The sequence below is a fragment of the Marmota marmota genome, unplaced genomic scaffold (genome assembly GCF_001458135.2).
Source record: "Marmota marmota marmota unplaced genomic scaffold, marMar, whole genome shotgun sequence".
In the NCBI taxonomy this organism is placed as follows: Eukaryota; Metazoa; Chordata; class Mammalia; order Rodentia; family Sciuridae; genus Marmota; species Marmota marmota.
The window spans coordinates 6,560,393-6,582,346 of NW_026000185.1; the positions used below are offsets into that span (position 1 = coordinate 6,560,393).

Genomic DNA, 21,954 nt, shown 5'->3' on the forward strand with positions numbered 1-21,954 from the left:
TAGTCTAGATGTGAGTCTTTATAGGGCACTTGATTTATGTTAACAGCAGCCTACCTGTTCAGATATCTTAGAGATTGTTGAGTTTATTTTATGTTCTTACGGATAGTCTGAAGTCCTTAGGTAAATTTTGGGAAGTTTCTTTCAATATGGACTGTAGGCCCTTAGGCACAGGTGTGTGTTTTGTTTATTATGTCCACTTTGGAGGATGGTTGGTTACCAGAGGTTAGATGTTAAAGAGTAGTTGGTGAGGATGTTACTTAAAGTGTATTGGCTCCAACGAAGAATAAAATGCTAGTATGGAGATATTTGAGAGAAGCAGAATCCTTGATGGCCTAGGGTGGAAAAAGAAGGAAGTCTAGGTGCAAAGAGGAACAATTTTGATTAATGTGAAAGAATATTGGGAGAAAAAGTCTGTAAGCATTGGGTTATAATTTGGTTGAAAGGATGAAAGGGACTTGTTAGTTTAAGAGAATGAGGTGGTATCATGCAGCTCATGGAGATGTAGTGTGAGGATGGAGAGCAGAGATGTGGGTGGTGGAAAGTGGATAGTTTGGGGCCAGGGGCCTGACCCGTGTCTCCCCCGCTCCCCTTCAGGAGCGGTGGTGCCCCCGGGCACAGGGCCATGTACAACGGGATCGGGCTGCCGACGCCCCGGGGCAGCGGCACCAACGGCTACGTCCAGCGCAACCTGTCCCTGGTGCGGGGCCGCCGGGGTGAGCGGCCTGACTACAAGGGAGAGGAGGAACTGCGGCGCCTGGAGGCTGCCCTGGTGAAGCGGCCTAATCCTGACATCCTGGACCACGAGCGCAAGCGGCGCGTGGAGCTGCGATGCCTCGAGCTGGAGGAGATGATGGAAGAGCAGGGGTGAGGGGAGGGCTGGGGGAGAGACGAGCACTGAGTGAGTGCAGAGCTGGGTGTTAGGTGGGATTTACGGAGTTTAGGGCTGGTTGAAAGAGTTCTGAAGTGGAGTTGTAGGGGAGGAGTTAAATGAGCTAGAGATTTGAAAAGAGTTAAGGGGTAATGCAAAGTGGGAGGTGAGGAAACTGTCTGGTGTTAAATGGGAGCCTCAGAGAGTCTGAATTATTTATTTAGATGGATGCACATGGGAAGGGGGACGATTGAGGAACAAAGTGTGCTGAAAGGGAGAGACGGGAAAGCAGAAGTTAGGTAGGAGAGCTAGGTAAGCTGTCAGGTGTTGTCATTGGTAGGAAAGAGGAAGTAAATGGATTTTAAGGATTGAGGCCTTGGAAAATAGCAAAGCCAGAGTAATAAGAATTGGTAGAATACTGTATTAAGAGTGTGATGGGCGGGTAGGAAAGTGAAATTTTGAAGAAGGAGCACATTAAGGCACCTTTTAGAGCAGTGGTTTTCAAACTTCATCAATGGCACAATTTTTCTTTAATACAATATACTATATTTTGAAAGCCCAGGAAGTAAGAGATTGGGTCTTGTTGAAGTTGGTGAGGCGCATTGGGAACTCTGCCAGCTAACTTTCCTCTCTTGGCTCCTGAATTGTAGCATGTTTAAAATCCACTGTTCTAGAGGGCATAGGGAATTAAGGAAGGAAAGATGATAGGAAAAGAACAGGACTTAAGGATTTTAGGGTGATAGTGAGTGAAAAGTTCTATGTGTGCATGGAGAGGGAAGGTGGGACCCCCATTGGGAATAAGGGAAATGTGAATTTGGGACTGGGGAAGTGTCCAGTCAAGCTCTAACCGTGAAGGAATTTGTCCTTCAGGTACGAGGAACAGCAAATCCAAGAGAAAGTGGCGACCTTTCGACTCATGTTGCTGGAGAAGGATGTGAACCCTGGGGGCAAGGAGGAAACCCCAGGGCAGAGGCCAGCGTGAGTGTTCCCTTGGTTCCTCCTGGACTTTGTCTGCTGCTGCCTCTGCTGCCTCCCTCCTTACTTGGAACTTCTCTCTGCCTTCATGTTCCTTACTCCATGGCTGTTTGTCTCCTGCTTAATTTTGTTCTGAATTTAGCTCTGTTCTTTGCTTCCTATAACCTTCACATTTCTACCTTTTTTCCTCTAGGGTAACTGAGACGCATCAGTTGGCAGAATTGAATGAGAAGAAGAATGAGCGGCTCCGAGCTGCCTTTGGCATCAGTGATTCCTACGTGGATGGCAGCTCTTTTGATCCTCAGCGTCGTGCTCGAGAAGCTAAACAACCAGCTCCCGAGCCTCCCAAACCTTACAGGTACTCAAGACCAAGAAACTAGTATCAATTTTTCCTTCTGGTTCTAAGCACTCTGTTCTATTTTTTTTTTTTTTTGTGAACTTCTTCTCAAACTCTTCAGGTTTCATTCTTGAGGTTGAAACGTCTTAAAGATGTGTTTTTTATCTTTTACTAGCCTTGTTAGGGAGTCCAGCAGTTCTCGTTCACCGACCCCAAAGCAAAAGAAGAAGAAAAAGAAGAAAGACAGAGGACGGTAAGTTGATTGGAAAGTTATTCTGTTATACAGAGGGCCAATCCTGTGGTGTACTTTGTCTCTGGAAGTCAAGGATTCTGCTTTCTGGGAGCAGCAGGTGGTTTTCAAAAAAGTCAAGGAGAAGGGAGTTATCATTTCAGATCTTAGCTGACAGTGCTTCTTAGTGGGGAAGTGTTGAGTCTGTAGCCCTGACAGTTAAGAATTGGCCAGCATCAGTTGGGATTTTTGGAATTGTTTTCATTTTTAAATGTGTTGATTTAAGGAGTTACCTATATTTCTTGGAGAGTAAAGAGATTAGTCCTAGATTGAGGTCTGGGGAGTTGATGCTGATGGGGTTATTTGGTTGTGTTAGAAAACCATTTATGAGAATGTGTTGTAAGTGGGAGATTCAGGAAAGAAGCCAAGCAAAATGACCTTGCTTCTGATCTCATCTTCAGCAGGTCAGAGAGTAGCTCTCCTCGACGGGAGAGAAAAAAGAGCTCAAAAAAGAAGAAGCACAGGTATGAAGTTGAAGTAATTGGGTGATTGCAGAAGGATTACTGATTGAGTTCAGGCATTAAGTATAGGTGTATGATTTTTTTTCTCCCCCCCCCTCCCCAAAACAGGTCGGAATCTGAGTCCAAGAAACGAAAGCACAGGTAAGGGCCCTTTGGCAAATAGGGGCTTAGTGGCACATGGGAGTTATGAGCTATTGCTTGATGGCCTTGGTAACTCAATGTGGCTCCCCACAGTGGGACATGGAAGTTATGAGACATTGCTTGATGGCTTTGTTTTCTCTTTGGCCTTTGGGAGGTTTTATCTCTGAGTAAAACATAATCCTTGATCTAATTGTTAATAAAGTTTTCTAGTACCATCCATTTTACTTTTAGGCTTTTTTTTTTTTTCCTTTCTTAAAAATTTGTTATTTCTGGGCTGAGGAAGATAGATCAGTTGGTAAAGTGCTTGCCTTGCATGCACAAGGCCCTGGGTTCAATCCCCAGTGCACACACACAAAAAAGTTATTTATTTATGTATTTTTTTTGCCAAGCATGGTGGCACATACTTGTAATCCTAGAAACTCTGGAAGCTCAGTCAGGAAAATGGCAAGTTGAAAGCCAGCTTCAGCAATTTAGCAAGACCCTGTATCAAAATTTTAATAGGGTTAAGGGATCAAATATGGCCTTGCATACTGTAATCCCAGAAGCTTGGGAGGCTTGGGTGAGAGGATCACAAATCCAACACCAGGTCTCTTAGCCTCGGTGGGGGGATGGGGGAGGGGTTTATCAGGAACTAGCTCAAGTAGAGTGCCCTTTCTTTAATCCTTCATATCGCAAAATAAATACATTTTTAACGTTCTCACTTAATTTCCCAGGTCTCCCACTCCAAAGAGTAAACGTAAATCTAAAGACAAGAAACGGAAGCGGTAGGTGAATTTGAGGGGAATTTCCTTACTAAGTAGATGATTGGGTTCCCTTAGGGGGAGAAGGCATAATTAATCTTGTCCCTGAATGGTTAAGGGTTGAGGTATGGGTGAATAGAATCCAGTGTAGGTATGACAGCCTCCTGAGCTGTATGTGGTGGTATTCGTTCAGGTCTCGTAGTACAACACCAGCTCCCAAGAGCCGCCGGGCCCATCGGTCAACCTCTGCTGATTCTGCTTCCTCCTCTGACACTTCTCGCAGTCGGTAAGGGGTAGTCCAGAAGGAAGGGAGGGAGAGGGAATGGTGGGTTAATCAATTTAATATTTATTGAGCGCCCACGGTGTGCTAGGCGCTGCACAGACCATTCGGAAGACACGGTCCCTGCCCTCTAGGAGCTGACAGGCTAAAGCAACAGGATGGACAGACATATACATTTCCCCTTCTCTTTTTTTTTTTTTTTATTATTTTTTTGTTTCGTTATGATGTATATGGACTGCCAGAATAGGGGGGGTGGTTTGTTCGTGGTGTCTGGGGGAGGAAGGAATCCTTACCCTGGCTTCCTTAATCGGGGAAGGCTTCCTGAAGGAGGTGGGCTCAGAGGTGAGTTTTGAATGAAGTGGGTAGGGAATGGGTTGGGTGGAGGGTTTGGGGATGTTTGGGGGAGGTGAATAAAGGGGTAGAGGGAGAACATTCTTTGGGATTTTGTTGGGAAGCAAAGAAACAAAGTGGACTGAATTTGCATTCTGTGAATGATTTGAAATGTGACTAAGGCTTTTTGGAAGAGGGCTGTGTATAATTAGGAAAGGTAGATGGGAGCTGGGAGGGGGTTTTCTATTCTCCCTTGAGCTGATTTCCCTGCTCTCCCCCATCCTCCATTAACTCCCACAGGTCTCGAAGTGCTGCAGCTAAAATATATACAACTGCTTTGACTGGGCGAAGTCCTTCCCCTGCTCCAGGGCGTCGAGGGGAGGGAGATGCGCCTTCTAGTGAACCAGGTACCACCAATATACAACGGCCTAGCAGCCCAGAGACTTCTACAAAGCAGCCTAGCAGTCCTTACGAGGACAAAGACAAGAAGGAGGTATGTCCCTGAGGGTAGTGGATGTTCATTGGGTTGCTAGGTTACGAGTTTTATGATAGGGCTGTGGAGTGAACAGGAGCAATGATAACTTAATAAGAGAAGTGAATTTAGTTGTTTTTTTTTTTTTTTTCAGTGTGCGTTCTTCTACTTATATTCTCTTGTATATCTGCACTTGTTTTAATAGTTGTGATGCACTGCACTGAATCTTGAAGCCTTTAGAATCAAAATTCGCTGGATGTTTGCAGTGGATTTTGTAGCAGTGTCCTGTTTATGTGTGTGTGTGGATAGAATTCTAACAAGTTTCTTTAAGCCTCTGTTGGTTTTTGTTTTTGTTTGTTTTTTTAACCGGGGATTAAACTTGCGTACAGCACCACTGAGCCAGAATCCCAGCCCTATTTTGTAGTTTATTTAGAGACAGGGTTTCATTGAGTTGCTTATTAGCACCTTGCTTTTTGCTGAGGCTGGCTTTGAACTTGAGATCCTCCTGCCATAGCCTGCCGAGCTGCTGGGATACCAGCGTGTGCCACTACGTTCAGCTCTTTAAGCCACGTTTATTTCATTTGTTTTTAGTAGTAGATGGACACAATACCTCTGTTTTTTATTTATTTTTATGTGGTGCTGAGGATTGAACCCAGTGCTTCACATGTGCTGGGTGAGTGCTCTACCACTGAGCCACAACCCCAGCCCCTTAAGCCACATTTAAATTTATTATTTAAAAAAACATATATATTTTTTGTTGATGAACCTTTATTTTATTCATTTGTTTATATGTGGTGCTGAGAATCGAACCTAGTGCCTCACACATGCTAAGCACGTGCTCTACTACTGAGCCACAACCCCAGCCCTAAAATATGTTTTATTTCATGAAAATTTTCAACCCACTGAGGTTTTGCCAGCAGGTTGAAAACACTAAAAGGAATGGTAGTCCCTGTAGTTCCTGTTGTTTTGTATTCTCTTGTTTTTTTTTTTCCCCCCATTTTTCAATTATTGTAATATAATTTCTCTATTTTATGTCTCATTCAGCAAATTTTGCAATTTATGAGTGTGATCATCTTTCTTCTATGACATTTGAGCGGTATCTAAAAGGCTTTTCACTCCTCACCACCACCCTGGGCCTTATGCCTGCTAGGCAAACACTCTGCATTGAGCTACATCCCTAGCCCCTTGTCACTTTTTTTCTTCACACAAATCGGATTCTCAGTACTTTGCTTTTTTAAAAAAATATTTATTTTAGTTGTAGATGAACATATAGTATCTTTATTTTTATGTGGTGCTGAGGATTGAATCCAGTGCCTTACACATGCGAGGCAAGCACTTTACCACTGAGCTACAGCCCCAGTACTTTGCTTTTGTTTTTACTATTTTTTTTAATACCGAAGTTTCTTGACAGTGAGGTCAAGTGCCACCTGCTTGAGAAAACTGCTTTCTCTATTTAAAACTGCTCTTTTGGCGATCTGGGAGTATTTAACATTCTGAGTTCTCAGCATCCATTAAAAAAAAAAAATTTTTCCCACCCTAACTACTGCTCATTCTGTTATTTTGTAGTAGTATTGTTAATTGCAATGCAGTAGTTATTTACAAATTTTCTAGATTTTAAGACTTCAAGTTACAGGTTTTTCTTCACATTTTTCACACTGTGCTTTGTGTTTAACGAAGTTTTGTTATTGAATGAATGTGACTGCCTGTGGTGAGGAAAAGGACCAATGGGTATGATGGGGCATGTGAAAGTAGTTTAATTGAAAAGGTGTTGAGATATTACGGGTGATGGGAAATTTGGGTGCTTATGTGTCCCTATCCCTACTTTCTCTTCCACTCTCAGAAACCTGCAGTTCGACCTAGCCCCTCTCCGGAAAGGAGCAGCACAGGCCCTGAACCACCTGTTCCCACTCCGCTCCTTGCTGAGCAGCATGGCGGCTCCCCACAGCCCCTTGCAACAACCTCCTTAAGTCAGGAGCCAGTGAACCCCCCATCTGAGGCCTCCCCAACCCGAGGCCCTTCACCACCTAAGTCTCCTGAGAAACCACCTCAGTCTTCTTCCTCAGAGAGCTGCCCACCATCCCCACAGCCTACCAAAGTTTCTCGGCATGCCAGCTCTTCCCCTGAAAGTCCTAAACCCACACCAGCTCCTGGTGCCCGCCGAGAGATTTCTTCTTCCCCCACATCCAAGAATCGGTCACATGGCCGAGCAAAGCGGGATAAATCACACTCTCATACTCCTTCCCATAGGATGGGGAGATCACGCAGCCCTGCCACTGCTAAGAGGGGGAGATCACGGTCTCGAACCCCTACCAAAAGGGGTCATTCTCGTTCCCGGTCCCCTCAGTGGCGTAGGTCACGGTCTGCACAGAGGTGGGGAAGATCTAGAAGCCCCCAACGGCGTGGCCGTTCTAGGTCCCCTCAACGACCAGGTTGGTCCAGGAGCAGAAATACTCAGCGAAGAGGCAGGTCTAGGTCAACAAGGCGAGGCAGATCACACTCTAGATCCCCAGCCACCAGGGGCAGATCACGTTCTAGAACACCAGCTCGGCGGGGTAGGTCCCGCTCTAGAACACCTGCCAGGCGGAGATCACGATCTAGAACACCCGCCAGGCGCAGGTCCAGGTCAAGAACACCAGCCCGCAGGGGCAGGTCTCGGTCAAGAACACCTGCTAGACGCAGGTCTAGGACCCGATCACCAGTACGAAGGAGATCTCGCAGTAGATCTCCAGCCAGGAGAAGTGGTCGGTCACGTTCTAGAACCCCAGCTAGACGGGGCCGATCGCGTTCTAGAACCCCAGCTAGACGTAGTGGCCGGTCACGTTCTAGAACCCCAGCTAGACGTAGTGGCCGGTCACGCTCTAGAACCCCAGCTAGGAGAGGGAGGTCTCGGTCTAGAACCCCAGCAAGACGAAGATCCCGCAGTAGAAGTCTAGTTAGGCGAGGAAGATCTCACTCTAGGACACCACAAAGAAGAGGCAGGTCTGGTTCGTCATCAGAGCGGAAGAACAAATCCAGAACATCTCAGAGGAGGAGCAGGTCCAACTCAAGTCCAGAAATGAAAAAATCTCACATTTCCTCAAGGCGGAGCAGGTCTCTCTCTTCACCAAGATCTAAGGCAAAATCTCGCTTGTCTTTGAGACGCAGTCTTTCTGGGTCCTCTCCGTGCCCTAAACAAAAGTCACAGACACCACCCAGGCGCAGTCGCTCTGGATCATCACAACCTAAAGCAAAATCTAGAACACCAAGGCGGAGTCGTTCTGGTTCTTCACCACCTAAACAGAAATCTAAAACACCATCAAGACAAAGCCATTCCAGTTCATCTCCTCACCCAAAAGTGAAATCTGGAACACCACCAAGACAAGGTTCCATCACAAGTCCCCAAACCATCGAACAATCTGCAACACCACAAAGACGGAGCCATTCTGAATCATCACCTGATCCCGAGGTAAAATCTAGGACTCCTTCGAGGCACAGCTGTTCTAGGTCCTCTCCTCCTCAAGTGAAGTCTAGTACACCTCCAAGACAGACCCCATCTAGGTCATTGTCTCCACAGCCCAAAGTGAAGGCAATGTCACCAGGACAAAGAAGCCATTCTGGCTCTTCTTCTCCAAGTCCTAGTAGGATGACTTCTAGAACACCTCCAAGGCAAAGCAGATCTGTGTCTCCTTGCACCAAGGTGGAATCTAGATCGTTGCCAAGAGAGAGCCATTCTAGATCCTCCTCACCAGATACCAAAGTGAAACCTGAAACACCACCAAGACAAAGTCACTCAGGGTCTGTGTCACCATACCCTAAAGTAAAGCCTCAAACACCACCAGGGCAAAGTCAGTCTGGGTCAAAATCACCATGTCCCCAAGAGAAGTCTATAGAAATTCAAGCACAGAGTTGCTCTGGATCATTTTCACTCTGTCCAGGAGTACCGTCTAACACACCACCCGGAGAAAGCTACTTTGGCTCCTCATCTCTGCAACATAAAGGACAATCTCAAACTTCACCGGACCCCAGATCTGATACTTCAAGTCCAGAAATGAGACAGAGTCACTTGGAGTCTTCACCTCTGCAGAGCAAATCTCAAACATTTCCAAAGAGTGGTGGGTCCAGGTCCTCATCTCCAGTCACTGAGCTGGCATCTCCAACAAGACAAGATGGAGGTGAATTATCAAGTCCTAGGCTGAAATCAGGAATGTCTCCTGAGCAGAGCAGGCCCCAGTCTGACTCTTGTCCATATCTTGCATTGGACTCGAAATCTCTTCTGGGACAGAGCAGATTGGAGTCTTCTGAATCAAAAGAGAAAATGGTCTTACCCCTTCAGGAAGATGTTGCTGCGTTATCTCCTAGGCCAAGAGACAAATTTAGTACACCTGTACAGGATAGGACTGAATCCTCACCAGTACTAAAAGATGCACCTAGAACCCCATCAAGGGAAAGAAGTGTCAATGAATCATCTCCAGATAGAAAAGACCAAAATAATACATTACCTAAGTCAAACCAAGATGAGGAATTAATGGAGGTGATAGAGAAATTTGAACAACCTTCAAACCAAGTGCTGCCTCATTTGTCTCCAGAACAAAAACAAATGGCTGTAAGTAATTTTGAATCATCTCCTGAAGTAGAAGAAGGGCTAGCTCTTGACCAAAGCCAGTCACAAATGGCTTTGGAAGAAGTTCCTGCAGTGGCCTCCTGTTGGGGAGCGCCACATTTTTCTCCAGAGCATAAAGAACTATCTCACTCTCCTCCCAGGGAGAATAACTTTGGATCACCTTTAGAATTTAGAAACTCAGGCACTGCTACAGAAATGAATACTGGATTTTCTCCTGAGGTTAAAGAAGATTTGAATGGACCTTTCCTTAATCAGCTGGAGACAGACCCATCTCTAGACATGAAAGAACAGTCAACAAGATCCTCCAGACGTAGCAGTTCTGAGTTATCCCCAGATGTGGTGGAAAAGGCAGGAATGTCTTCAAATCAGAGTGTATCTTCACCTGTACTTGATGCTGTACCCAGAACGCCCTCAAGAGAGAGAAGTAGTTCTGCATCTTCTCCTGAACTGAAAGATGGTTTACCCAGAACTCCATCAAGGAGAAGTCGGTCTGGGTCTTCTCCAGGACTTAGAGATGGTTCCAGGACTCCCTCTAGGCATAGCCTGTCTGGGTCCTCTCCTGGAATGAAAGATATACCTAGAACCCCATCTAGGGGGCGGAGTGAATGTGATTCTTCCCCAGAACCAAAAGCATTGCCTCAGACTCCTAGGCCAAGAAGTCGTTCTCCATCATCCCCAGAGCTCAACAACAAGTGTCTTACCCCTCAGAGAGAAAGAAGTGGATCAGAATCATCAGTTGAGCAGAAAACTGTGGCTAGGACCCCCCTTGGGCAGAGAAGTCCATCTGGATCTTCTCAAGAGCTTGACGGGAAACCCAGTGCATCTCCTCAGGAGAGAAGTGAGTCAGATTCTTCTCCAGATTCTAAAGCCAAGACACGAACCCCACTTGGGCAGAGGAGTCACTCTGGATCCTCTCCAGAGATTGACAGCAAATCCCGAGCTTCTCCTCGGCGCAGTAGGTCTGGCTCATCTCCTGAAGTGAAAGATAAGCCAAGAGCAGCACCTCGGACCCAGAGTGGTTCTGATTCTTCTCCTGAACCCAAAGTACCTGCCCCTCGGGTCCTTCCTAGAAGAAGCAGATCAGGCTCATCAAGCAAAGGCAGAGGACCTTCTGCTGAAGGAAGCAGCAGTTCTGAGTCCTCACCCGAACACCCACCCAAGTCCAGAACTGCTCGAAGAGGTTCCAGGTCTTCACCAGAGCCAAAGACAAAGTCTCGCACACCACCTCGACGTCGCAGCTCTCGGTCATCTCCTGAGCTAACCAGGAAGGCCAGACTCTCCCGTAGGAGCCGCTCTGCCTCTTCTTCACCAGAAACTCGTTCCAGAACTCCTCCAAGACGCAGAAGAAGTCCCTCAGTGTCTTCCCCTGAGCCAGCTGAAAAGTCAAGGTCTTCACGTCGGCGGCGTTCAGCTTCATCTCCACGCACTAAGACAACTTCAAGAAGAGGCCGTTCCCGTTCACCAAAGCCTCGTGGACTCCAGAGGTCCCGTTCCCGCTCACGTAGGGAGAAAACCAGAACAACCCGACGTCGAGATAGGTCTGGATCGTCTCAGTCAACTTCGCGAAGAAGACAGCGGAGCCGGTCCAGGTCTCGGGTCACTCGCAGGCGGAGGGGAGGCTCTGGTTACCATTCCAGATCACCTGCCCGGCAGGAGAGTTCCCGAACTTCCTCTCGACGTCGAAGAGGCCGCTCTCGAACACCCCCAACCAGTCGCAAGCGTTCTCGCTCACGCACATCACCAGCCCCATGGAAACGTTCTAGATCTCGAGCCTCTCCAGCAACTCACCGGCGATCCAGGTCTAGAACACCGTTGCTCAGCCGACGTAGATCCAGGTCTCGGACCTCCCCTGTGAGTCGGAGACGGTCCAGGTCCAGAACATCAGTGACTCGACGAAGATCTCGGTCAAGGGCATCCCCAGTGAGTCGAAGACGGTCCAGGTCCAGAACACCACCTGTAACCCGTCGTCGTTCAAGGTCCAGAACACCAACAACACGCCGGCGCTCCCGTTCTAGAACTCCACCAGTGACTCGCAGAAGGTCCAGGTCTAGGACCCCACCAGTAACCAGGAGGCGATCTAGAAGCAGAACTTCACCTATTGCTCGCAGAAGGTCAAGATCCAGAACATCCCCAGTCACTCGAAGGCGATCTCGATCACGTACATCTCCAGTCACTCGGAGGAGGTCCCGATCTCGAACCTCCCCAGTCACCCGTCGCCGTTCAAGGTCCCGAACGCCTCCAGCTATTCGACGCCGCTCTAGGTCTCGAACACCATTGTTGCCACGCAAACGTTCTCGAAGCCGCTCGCCACTTGCTATTCGCCGCAGATCTAGGTCCCGTACACCCCGAGCAACTCGGGGTAAACGGTCTTTAACAAGATCTCCTCCGGCTATTCGCAGGCGTTCTGCATCTGGAAGTAGTTCTGATCGTTCACGTTCTGCTACTCCTCCAGCAACAAGGAATCATTCTGGTTCTCGAACACCTCCAGTGGCACTCAATAGCTCCAGAATGAGCTGTTTCAGTCGTCCTAGCATGTCACCAACTCCTCTTGACCGATGTAGATCACCTGGAATGCTTGAACCCCTTGGCAGTGCTAGAACACCCATGTCTGTCCTGCAACAAGCTGGTGGCTCCATGATGGATGGCCCAGGTCCCAGAATACCTGATCATCCAAGAACATCTGTGCCAGAAAATCATGCTCAGTCTAGAATTGCACTTGCCTTGACAGCTATCAGCCTTGGCACTGCCCGGCCTCCTCCATCCATGTCTGCTGCTGGTCTTGCTGCAAGAATGTCCCAGGTGCCAGCTCCGGTACCTCTCATGAGTCTCAGAACGGCCCCAGCTGCCAATCTTGCTAGCAGGATTCCTGCAGCCTCTGCAGCAGCCATGAACCTGGCCAGTGCCCGGACGCCTGCTATCCCAACAGCAGTGAACCTGGCAGACTCACGAGCACCAGCGGCAGCAGCAGCCATGAACTTGGCCAGCCCCAGAACTGCAGTGGCACCTTCAGCCGTGAATCTTGCTGACCCTCGGACCCCCACAGCTCCAGCTGTGAACCTAGCAGGAGCCAGAACCCCTGCTGCCTTGGCAGCTTTGAGTCTTTCAGGATCTGGCACGCCTCCAACTGCTGCAAATTATCCCTCTAGTTCCAGAACACCCCAGGCTCCAGCCCCTGCAAACCTCGTGGGTCCACGATCTGCTCATGCCACAGCTCCTGTGAATATTGCCAGTTCTAGAACCCCTTCAGCCTTGGCCTCTGCAAGTCTCACCAGTGCTAGGATGGCCCCAGCATTGTCTGGTGCAAACCTTACCAGCCCCAGGGTGCCCCTTTCTGCTTATGAGCGTGTTAGTGGCAGAGCTTCACCCCCGCTTCTTGACCGAGCCAGGTCTAGAACACCACCATCAGCCCCAAGCCAGTCTAGAATGACCTCTGAGCGGGCTCCCTCCCCTGCCTCCAGAGTGATCCAGGCTCCTTCACAGTCTCTTCTCCCTCCAGCGCAGGATCGACCTAGGTCTCCTGTGCCATCTGCTTTTTCAGACCAATCCCGTTCAAATGCCCAAATCACTTCTGTAGCAGGGTCTCAGTCCCTTTCCTCTGGGACAGTGGCAAAGGCCATGTCCTCCACTGGTGACCACAATGGCATGCTTTCTGGCCCTACTCCTGGGGTGCCTCACCCGGAGGGTGGGGAGCCACCTGCCTCTACTGGGGCCCAGCAGCCTTCTGCGTTGGCCACCCCGCAACCAGCAAAGGAGCGGCGGAGTTCCTCCTCCTCCTCCAGCTCCTCCAGCTCCTCTTCATCATCATCATCGTCGTCTTCATCATCTTCCTCCTCTGGCTCCAGTTCTAGCGACTCAGAAGGCTCTAGCCTTCCAGCTCAGCCTGAGGTGGCACTGAAGAGGTGAGGGAACTTTATTTTCAGGAATCTTCTAGGGGGAAAGGAATTGGGAATGGATGAGGGAGTGGGGTGGGAGCAACCATATCTCAGGTTCTTGGTTCTTTGAGAAGGTATGGGGAACCTTGACCCTCAAGCTGGGGGTAGAAGAGAATGCTGGGGTGGGGGCTACGGGTGGGGAGGGATGGGACAGAAAAAAGTCTCAGAAGATTAATTCTCTAGAGGATAATGATAAGTTTTCCATCTCTACAGAGGACAGAACTAGAGGAAATGGACTTAATTTTACAGCAGGAGGGATGGCAGTTAGACCTCAAGAGGAACTCCCTGGGCTGGAAGGATCTTCAGAGGTCATCCCATCCCTCTCCCTGCCTCCAGGCAGGACGGCCCCTCCCCAAGCCAACCTGCACTCACAGGGGCCTCCCCAAGCTGCGGCTCTCCGAGGAAGGAGACCACCCAGCTTCAGCTTCCACATCTGAGCCCAGGGGCCTTATTCCTTCATCAGGGACATTCTTGAGGTTTAACCTTGATCCCTTGTGCTGCGGGCCCCAGCCTGTTGCTTGTGTTAGCAGAGGTTGGGTCGGCTCGGGCCAATGATCTCCAGAGAAGCACTCACTGGCTCGCTTCAGGTTGCTTCGAGAGCTCCCAGGGCCTTTCTCAGGCACCCCTCCCCCACTGCCATTCCTCCAGGCCAAGGAAGGTAGGGTTGGGGCTGGGGCAGCTTGTCTCTTTGTAACACTGTTCTTCTCCCACAGGGTCCCCAGCCCCACTCCAGCACCAAAGGAGGCTGTTCGAGATGGACGTCCCCAGGAGCCAGCCCCAGCCAAACGGAAGAGGCGCTCTAGCAGCTCTAGTTCCAGCTCCTCCTCTTCCTCTTCCTCCTCTTCCTCCTCTTCCTCCTCCTCTTCCTCTTCTTCCTCCTCTTCCTCCTCTTCCTCCTCCTCCTCCTCCTCTTCTTCCTCTTCCCCTTCCCCTGCTAAGCCAGGCCCTCAGGCCTTGCCCAAACCTGCAAGCCCCAAGAAGCCACCCCCTGGCGAGCGGAGGTGAGTCCTGACTTGCCCGAGGTGGAGGGGAGGGTGATTTCTCCAGAATGGGCCCCTTGTGGACTTCTGTGTCTGGTTGTAAGGGAGGAGTCGGGCACACTCCTCTGCCCATTATTCTCTGCACCCTGTTCTGGTAAAGGGCTGCACCATCCAAGTGGGTTCTCAAGCCAGAACTGGGAAGTCCTAGGTTTCTTTCTTTCCCCCAACATGCAGCCTGGTCCCAGGGATTCTAGCTCTTTTAAGTCTCCCCATTGCTGCTACAGGGCTCTGGTCTGGCCACCATCATCTTCTCCCGACTCTGTCCACAGCCTCTTCCCTGTCTCCCTGCCTCCACGCCATTCTCTTCCACACGTAGCCAGAGGGATCTTTCTAAAACGCACATCTGGTTACTTCCCTCCACTCCACAAATCCTTCCGGGACGCCCTGTGGCCTGCAGGATAAAGCCCCACCTCTGCGGGAATGGCGTGTGAGGCTCTTCACCAGCTGGCCTTGCCCACCCTGTGCTCCTCCTGCCCGCCCCCATACATGCCCTGTGCTCCAGCCACACCCAGCGCCTTGCAGTCAAGGAGAGCCCATGCCTTTGGACATGCTGTTCCTTCTGCCTGGAATTTCCTTGTCCGCCTGGTGAACTCCTCGTTCTGCAAGACTCCACTCAAAACAGCACCTCCGAGAAGATTGTCCCGCCCCTACCCCTGCCCCGCCCATGTATCCTTGCCCCAAGTCCCCAGATCTATGCACATCCATCCCTGTGGGGTTGCTTCCTACACATGGGGCCCTGCGTGCCTCCCTTGTTGGCCTTCCTTCACTACCAGACTGAGCTCCTCCAAGGGCAGGGACTGTCTTTATCTTTGCATCCCCCGCTGCACCCTGTGCCCTGCCCACTGTGGGCACTCAGTGGAAGGTGTGCGGGCGGATGGGTGAGTGCGGACAAAGGTGGGTCTGAGGCTGGCCCTGCGTGGTGTGAGGTTTGGTGGTCAGGACCTGGGTGGGTGGTTTTGAGTGCTGGCTGGTGGATTTGGAAGGGCGTTGTGCTATGGGAGCTTCCTCTGCTCCCCAGGTCCCGCAGCCCCCGGAAGCCTATAGATTCCCTTCGGGACTCGAGGTCCCTCAGCTACTCACCTGTGGAGCGACGCCGTCCCTCACCTCAGCCCTCACCACGGGACCAGCAGAGGTAGGGCCCACCCCAAAGGTTAACACAGTCTTGAATGACCAGCACAGGACTTGAAGGAAAAGCCAGTTTCAAGGTTCAGGGATGTCTGAGGCTGGTGCCACCCAGTGGTCTGACGTGTTTTTTTGTTGCAGCAGCAATGAGCGGGTTTCCCGGAGAGGCCAGCGTGGGGACAGCCATTCTCCGGGCCACAAGCGCAGGAGGGAAACTCCTAGCCCCCGTCCCATGCGACACCGCTCCTCCAGGTGTGTCTCCTCTGAAGGGTGTCCCATTCTGGTGGGTGACAGGAGCTGAACTTGATTTTTGGCATTGATTTCTGGTCTTTTCTGCTACAGGTCTCCTTAAATCACCGCACCCCATGCTCTGGAGCCACAGGGAGTGTCCCCCAACAGAGCTGTGGGAGGTCCTTGTCTTCCCCCACCTTTGAATCCTGGCAGCATCTTGGGTGGAGGGCTCCCTTCCCCCCACTCCTTTTTTTCTTTGTTCCTGTGAAATGTTAATCTCTGTGAGTTTTTCCTGGTTCATGTGTTTGGGGGGGTTTGGGGGTGGGAGGGAATGAATGCTGATGGGAGTTGGGGGAGGAGAGGATATAGTTCAGACACTGAGGCCTTCTGAATCAGAGGCCCTGAGAGGTGCAGCCGTCTGAAGTTCCTGGGGGTGATGGTTTAGAATTTAGAAGTTGAGGTGTTCTTGGATGGAAGGGGCAGGAGTTAAAAAATTAGCTGGCCCCTACTGCCCCCCATGAGGTTGTGACCCCCTCCCCCAATTTTTCTTCATGTTTCTTAAAAGGCATTTTGGTTTTTTAAAAATCTGTACAGCAAGAGCAACTTTTTCTGTCAAATAAAATGAGAAATGCAGGAATTGAGTCTATAGACTGTTTATTAGTGGTGAGAGAGCAAATGGAAGAACCACCTTCACCTTAGACCCTGACTGGAAGTCCCCAAGGCCTTTGCCCTGGATCTCCTGAAGCCCTGGGGAGGGGGGGCAATGATGAAGTAGGAACCCACTCTTAACACTGGTTCCAGCCCACAGCGTCCCCCTCAGAGAGTCTAAGGAAACACACCTGGAAATTGGGTGGCAAGTGTACCTTAAAGGCTGGATTTCTTTTGCCCCTCCTGCGTTGGGCTGACCTAGGGCTCAGGAATTCTGACCTCTTCTCCCCAAAGCTGGGAGTAATTTGGCTCTCAGGGCAGCCCAGGATAGGCTGGTCAAGAGCCCAAAGAAGTGGGGGAACAAGACCCATCCCAGGGAGGGCAATGCCTGGAATAGGGAGGGAGAGGGTGGAGAAAGAGGCAGCAACCAGGCAGACACCCAAATCTCTTTTATTGGGGGGAATGGGCCTCAGGGATGGGCCTGGGGCCCTCACTGCACAGCTTGTTCATTGGCGCTGCCTCCGGAGTCCTGAGGCTTCATCACGTCCGGAAGCTCGGGTGGGCTAGAGAAGGGCTCGATGCGCAAGGCCTCAAAGGCATCATCTGTAGGGGAGGAGACAGAGCTGGAAAGGTGCTCAACTCATACCCCAGCTGGGCCTTGTTCCACCCAATAACCTGAAGCCCTGGGGCACCTAAAGTCACTGTCCTGCAGCTTTGACCTGCCCACTGCCAGCTGCTTCACTTAGTGGCACTGGAATGACTCCTGACCCCATTGGCCCAAGCCACCCATCCCTCTTTGCTGGCCATTCTAGGCCTTTTCCCAATCTACATTTGTCAGTAACTTCCTGCAGGCACCCCACAATTCTGTCTCCACAGCCAGCATCACCTGCCACCACACCAGATTCTCCTTGCTCTCTGCCTTTTCCATCAACCAACCAGTGGTGGGAAACCAAGTACAGTCTTGACCCACTTAGAACTTCCCAATGGTTTCCCATCTGGTTTCACCAACACTGTGTCTGTCTCCAATGCTCAGCCTCACTCCCATACCAAGCCCTTTCCTGCCTCAGGATTTTGTACTTGCCAGTCCCAACACCTATCACATGGGACATGCTATGGGCAGAGTTCGGCTCAGATGTCACCTCAGAAAAAATTGTCAGATTTGATAGGTTGCTTTTCCCACTTGAACAGTGGCTCCAGTTCTACTGTTATCCCAGCATGGAACACATGTATTCCACTTCATACTTTTCCTCCTGTGCTTTCCTCTACCTAGAGGGCTGTTCTCTTGACTTAGTTCTTAATTGATTAGGCTCTCCAGAGGAAGTCCCCCAACACACACCCCAAGGAAAGCTGCCATGTCTCAAGAGCTGTCGTAACTGGGCAGGTGAAGGGTTACCACTTCTATCAGCCAGGAGAGGCCAGGGATGCTGCCATACATTCGCAATACATAGGATGGCCCCACACAGAATCATCCACCCCAAGTGCCGATACTGCTGAGGTAACAAACCCAAGCCACAAACCTGCAGGGACAATTCTTGCCTTTACCCACATATTCCGTGACTCATCTGGCCAGTGCAGTCTCACACCTGACACTGTCATCTCCCTAATTGAGCAGTTTGAGGTTGGCAGACAAATCTGTCTCATCCTTTAGCAAGGACACTGAATGGCAGAGTGTGTGGCACCCAATCAAGGCCCAAGAACCTAGTACTGATTGGTCAGCTGCACAAAGAGTTGTCTTTCTGCAAGTAGTCTGTGAGAAAACAAAAAGTAACCAGCCCACACTGTGCCCGTCACAACAGACACTACTTGCCTCAAGGTAATGTGCAATGCCATGGTGGGCAAAAACAAGTCATGTCTCTTCGCCCTCATTTATGCTATCAGTGTCTTCCAAGCCACTTCAAGCCTTTTGTTCAAACAAACAAAAAAAAGCTACCACATACCTATAATCCCAGCTACTCAAGAAGCTAAGGCAGGATGATCCCAAGTTCAAGTTCAGCCTAGGCAATTTAGTGAGACCCTGTCTCAAAATAAACCAATAAAAAGAGGTAGGGGTATAGTTCAGTGGTATAGTGCTTCCCTAGCATATAAGGTCCTGGGTTCAATTCCAGTATAGCAAAAACAAAAAGTAGAAAAAGGATCACTTCAGGGAGAATGCAGCTCTATTGCCTCTGCTCAGAAAGCCCACCAGATGTGACTCAGTCATCACTTACCCCCTCAGAAAGACACTCCTGTATGATGTCTGCAGCATTCACAGCAGACCAGACTCAGACTGCCGTGCTGGGTGGGGCAGGGGAAGAAGTACTGACTGAGGACACATCTGCTGAAGCTGAAGCCTAACCCCATTATCCTTATGGGACCTAAAGAGTACAGCTAGGACCATACTCTTCTTTCTCAACCTGTGCTGTTTTCTTACAAAACAGAAAATGATTCCTTTATCCATGTTCCCTCTACCCACACATCCCCTGGATCCACATCTGCGAAAATATGGCTCTATGATCTGTTTAAAATTCCAGGAGACCAAGAGTAAAAACTAAAAATTCTGCCCTCCCCTTTTCTTAGATGGAGGGAAATGTGAAACTCTCCCCACCCCTCATGGTACAACATCCTGGGAGATTTGGGGTAAGATTAACAAGAATATAGGATCTGGATCTGAAGCCTGGTGTTGGCATCCCAGCAAACAACCCCATTTCCCCAAACTCAATTTACTCATCCTTAAAAAACACAATCCACATGGTGCTTGCTTGCCCATAATCCCAGCAACCCATGAGCCTGAGGAAGGACGATTGTGAGTTTGAGGCTAGCCTTGTCAACTTAGTGAGGCTGTAGACAAATTACTAAGACACTGTCTCAAAAAAAAAAAAAAAAAAAGTGCTGGGAATGTAGCTCGCCCCTGGGTTCAATCCCCAGCACCAAAACAACCACCATTCAAACTAATGCAAATTCAAGTCTTGACCAGAGATACTGGGGGAATCAGGTGATAAGCAGCACAAATCAAGCTTGGTATGGTATCTGACTCTAGCAAGGCACTAGAAGCCTGCCTCTTACCCATGGGACTGTTGGCAAGATTTAGTCATCCCTATTTGCAAATGCGGATGATGGCAGTGCTGGCATCTCCCGGCTGAGAGGATTAGATGGGACAATGGAAGTAACTTTCAGAGTGCAGAGCCAAGTGCTCAATAAATCCTCTGCAAATCTGAGAGGGTATTGGGACGAGGGATCTTCAAACCATTGCTTTATTTCTACAAGTGTCTCTTGTTTGTTTTACAGTGGAGAAACACTGTCAGATAGTTCCTACCCTTTGTGGACTGGAAAGCAAAGGCTTATAAAATCAACTTCAGCTCCTCGAAGACCCTTTTCTGTGGCCATTACCAGCCTGCCCAGCTGCCACCCAGTCCAGTCCTTACCTGCCCTGAAGGCCAGCCCCACTGTGGCTGGGGCCTGTGGCCGTGCTGTCTGGCTAGTGAAGCCACATTCTCCCAGAGTTTTGCCGTCATCGAGGAGCTGGTCATCCTGAGGAGAGAAGAAGGGTCTGGGGAGAGGTCCAGAAGGGGCAAGACCCACAGATCTCTGGCCAGCAACTACACTGGGAGTCAGAGGAAGAGATAGTATCAAGTGTGGCCATAACTACCACAGAGCACGTTGGATACAGCTTCCAGAGCCGCGTCCCCAAGATGTCCAAATAAGAACTTTGCAGGGGAGGGCTCTGGAATCTGGTTCTCCCAAACCCTGCGTGCGAATCGCCCTCGGAGTCACTGAGCCAGCGGACGGAAGCCGAGGCAGATCACTGACAGCTCTGACCCCTGAACAAGGGGCTCAACTTTCTGACATCCAGTGCCCTCAACTATAACTCGGGGCCCCCGGCTTTCCGGGCTCACAGGCGGCCGGGGCTCGACGAGCGGGAGAGGGAAGAGGGCGGGGAGTCCTGCATGCGGCGCAGGGGAGCGGAGGCCTCGGAGGCGCCGACCCTGCCNCGCGGCCCCGCCCCCGCCGCCATTTTAAGTGAGCCGGAAGAGGCTCTGCGCGGGCCGCCATCTCGCTGCCGGGAGGGAGGCGCCGCCGCTTTCGGCGATTTTCGCGTGTCTCTATTAGGTGCGAAGTAGCAGTGCACAGCGGAGGGATTCGCTGTTACACATTCGCAAGTGCACACGACACGGCGTGTCCCTGCCTCTCCCAGGACCCCTCTCTGACCCTTTCCGTTGCTCTCCCTCATTTCCGTGGGAACCCTCCCCTACCTCGTCCGCGCGAGAGGGGACACTGCGACCCCCGACCTTCGGAGGCTGCTTATTCTGCTCAGCTTCTTGTTCTCCAGTTCCATGCATTTTCCCTCCGATGACCCGATGTCATTTTATGGCTGCACCAAGCCTGAGTGCACGATCGTTTCTCCCGTCCCTCCACTGAGGGACACCTTGGCTGCTCTACGGCCTCTTTTTTTTTTTGGGGGGGGGGAGGTGGACACTGAGGATTGAACCCCGGGTGCATCACCTCAGAGCCGCATCCGTAGCCCTTGTTCACTTCATGCTCTGACATTCCTTGCCACTCGGCCACTATGACTTATTTTTAAAGGACAAGCTATTTTCTCTTCCTCTGTCCCCTCCCTAGTCTCAGGGGAAACAGGGTTGCCTTTCTTTCCCGTTTTAGGCGGATTTATCTGTCCTTGAGCACACACCCACCCTGGGCACCGAGTAACCCAGACTCGGGAGGTCTCTGGGATGACTGACCCTCAAATTGACAAGTGGTGCTAGTTGCCATGTGCCTGGGAGTTGCCTCTGTAGAAGCCCCTGTTCCTGCCCGTGGGCAGTCACAGCCTCCGGGACAGGAGTCCCTGTGTTTCTCCTTTGTAGCAAAGCAAGAAATATTTTCTTTTTCCTCGGAACCATGTCTTTCTTACTAGTTTGGCCTTGAGGGCCAGGATTGAGCTTTCGGTAACCCATTCAGCCTTTTTGGTTTTTTTACTTTTATTTTGTTGGTTCTGGGGCTTGATCCCAGGGGAGCTGCACCACACAGCTGCATCCACCCTTTTCATCTGTATCTTGAGCTGGCCTTGCTAGGCTGCCCTTGGCCTTCACCTCGCATCCCCTGGCCAGGCCCCAGTGGCCCCATGGTGTCCAGGGTAGGAGGGTTGTCCCTTCTGGTTGGCTTCCTGGACAGCTCCCCGCTCCAGCTCCAGCCCTGGTGGCAGCACTTCCTCCCTGTCTGGGCTCCTCCAGCAGCTTGATTTCCTCTGCTGGTGGAGCCTCCAACAACCCTTGGAGGCTACTCTGGAACCCAGCCAGCCCCCAGGAGGGGACAGCTGCTATCTGGGCAGCCAGTGAAGCTGGGCAAGTGTGAGAGATGAGGCCACCAGCCCAGAGACTCACTGGCAGTGGTCCTGGACACCATGCAGCCCTGCAGTTGTTGGAGCTCTGGTCTCAGTGTCCTGGAGGGGCCATGTGACAGTGTCAACTCTGAGAGCAAGTCGTAGGGGTAGGCACAGTGCTTGAGGTGGGATCGA

The 21,954-nt window shown here is 50.5% G+C and overlaps 2 protein-coding genes across 10 annotated transcripts; one reads left to right on the forward strand and one right to left on the reverse strand.

Moving 5' to 3' along the window:
• The first annotated feature begins 594 nt into the window (after positions 1–594).
• On the forward strand, positions 595–16,455 carry Srrm2 (serine/arginine repetitive matrix 2). Of its 9 annotated transcripts, none has more exons than XR_007342627.1 (14): positions 595–864; positions 1,739–1,846; positions 2,037–2,201; positions 2,356–2,433; positions 2,871–2,933; positions 3,039–3,071; positions 3,785–3,835; positions 4,005–4,097; positions 4,722–4,914; positions 6,734–13,392; positions 14,139–14,426; positions 14,735–15,597; positions 15,729–15,839; positions 15,930–16,455. XR_007342627.1 is itself a non-coding variant. In XM_015490860.2 (14 exons), exons 1-14 carry the CDS (start codon positions 623–625, stop codon positions 15,937–15,939), a joined length of 8,208 nt encoding a protein of 2,735 aa, XP_015346346.1. In that variant the 5' UTR covers positions 595–622; the 3' UTR covers positions 15,940–16,455. The 9 variants fall into 9 exon arrangements, 4 of the variants coding, with proteins under 4 accessions (XP_015346346.1, XP_015346347.1, XP_048645271.1 ...); XR_007342628.1 differs by having other exon boundaries at positions 15,732–15,839; XR_007342630.1 differs by having other exon boundaries at positions 14,863–15,597.
• Positions 16,456–16,894: 439 nt separating this feature from the next.
• Positions 16,895–20,782, reverse strand: Elob (elongin B). Its single transcript, XM_015490595.1, has 3 exons — positions 20,696–20,782; positions 19,868–20,087; positions 16,895–17,069 (listed from the first exon to the last, which is right to left on the reverse strand). Exons 1-3 carry the CDS (start codon positions 20,780–20,782, stop codon positions 16,957–16,959), a joined length of 420 nt encoding a protein of 139 aa, XP_015346081.1. The 3' UTR covers positions 16,895–16,956.
• Between the last annotated feature and the right edge of the window lie 1,172 nt (positions 20,783–21,954).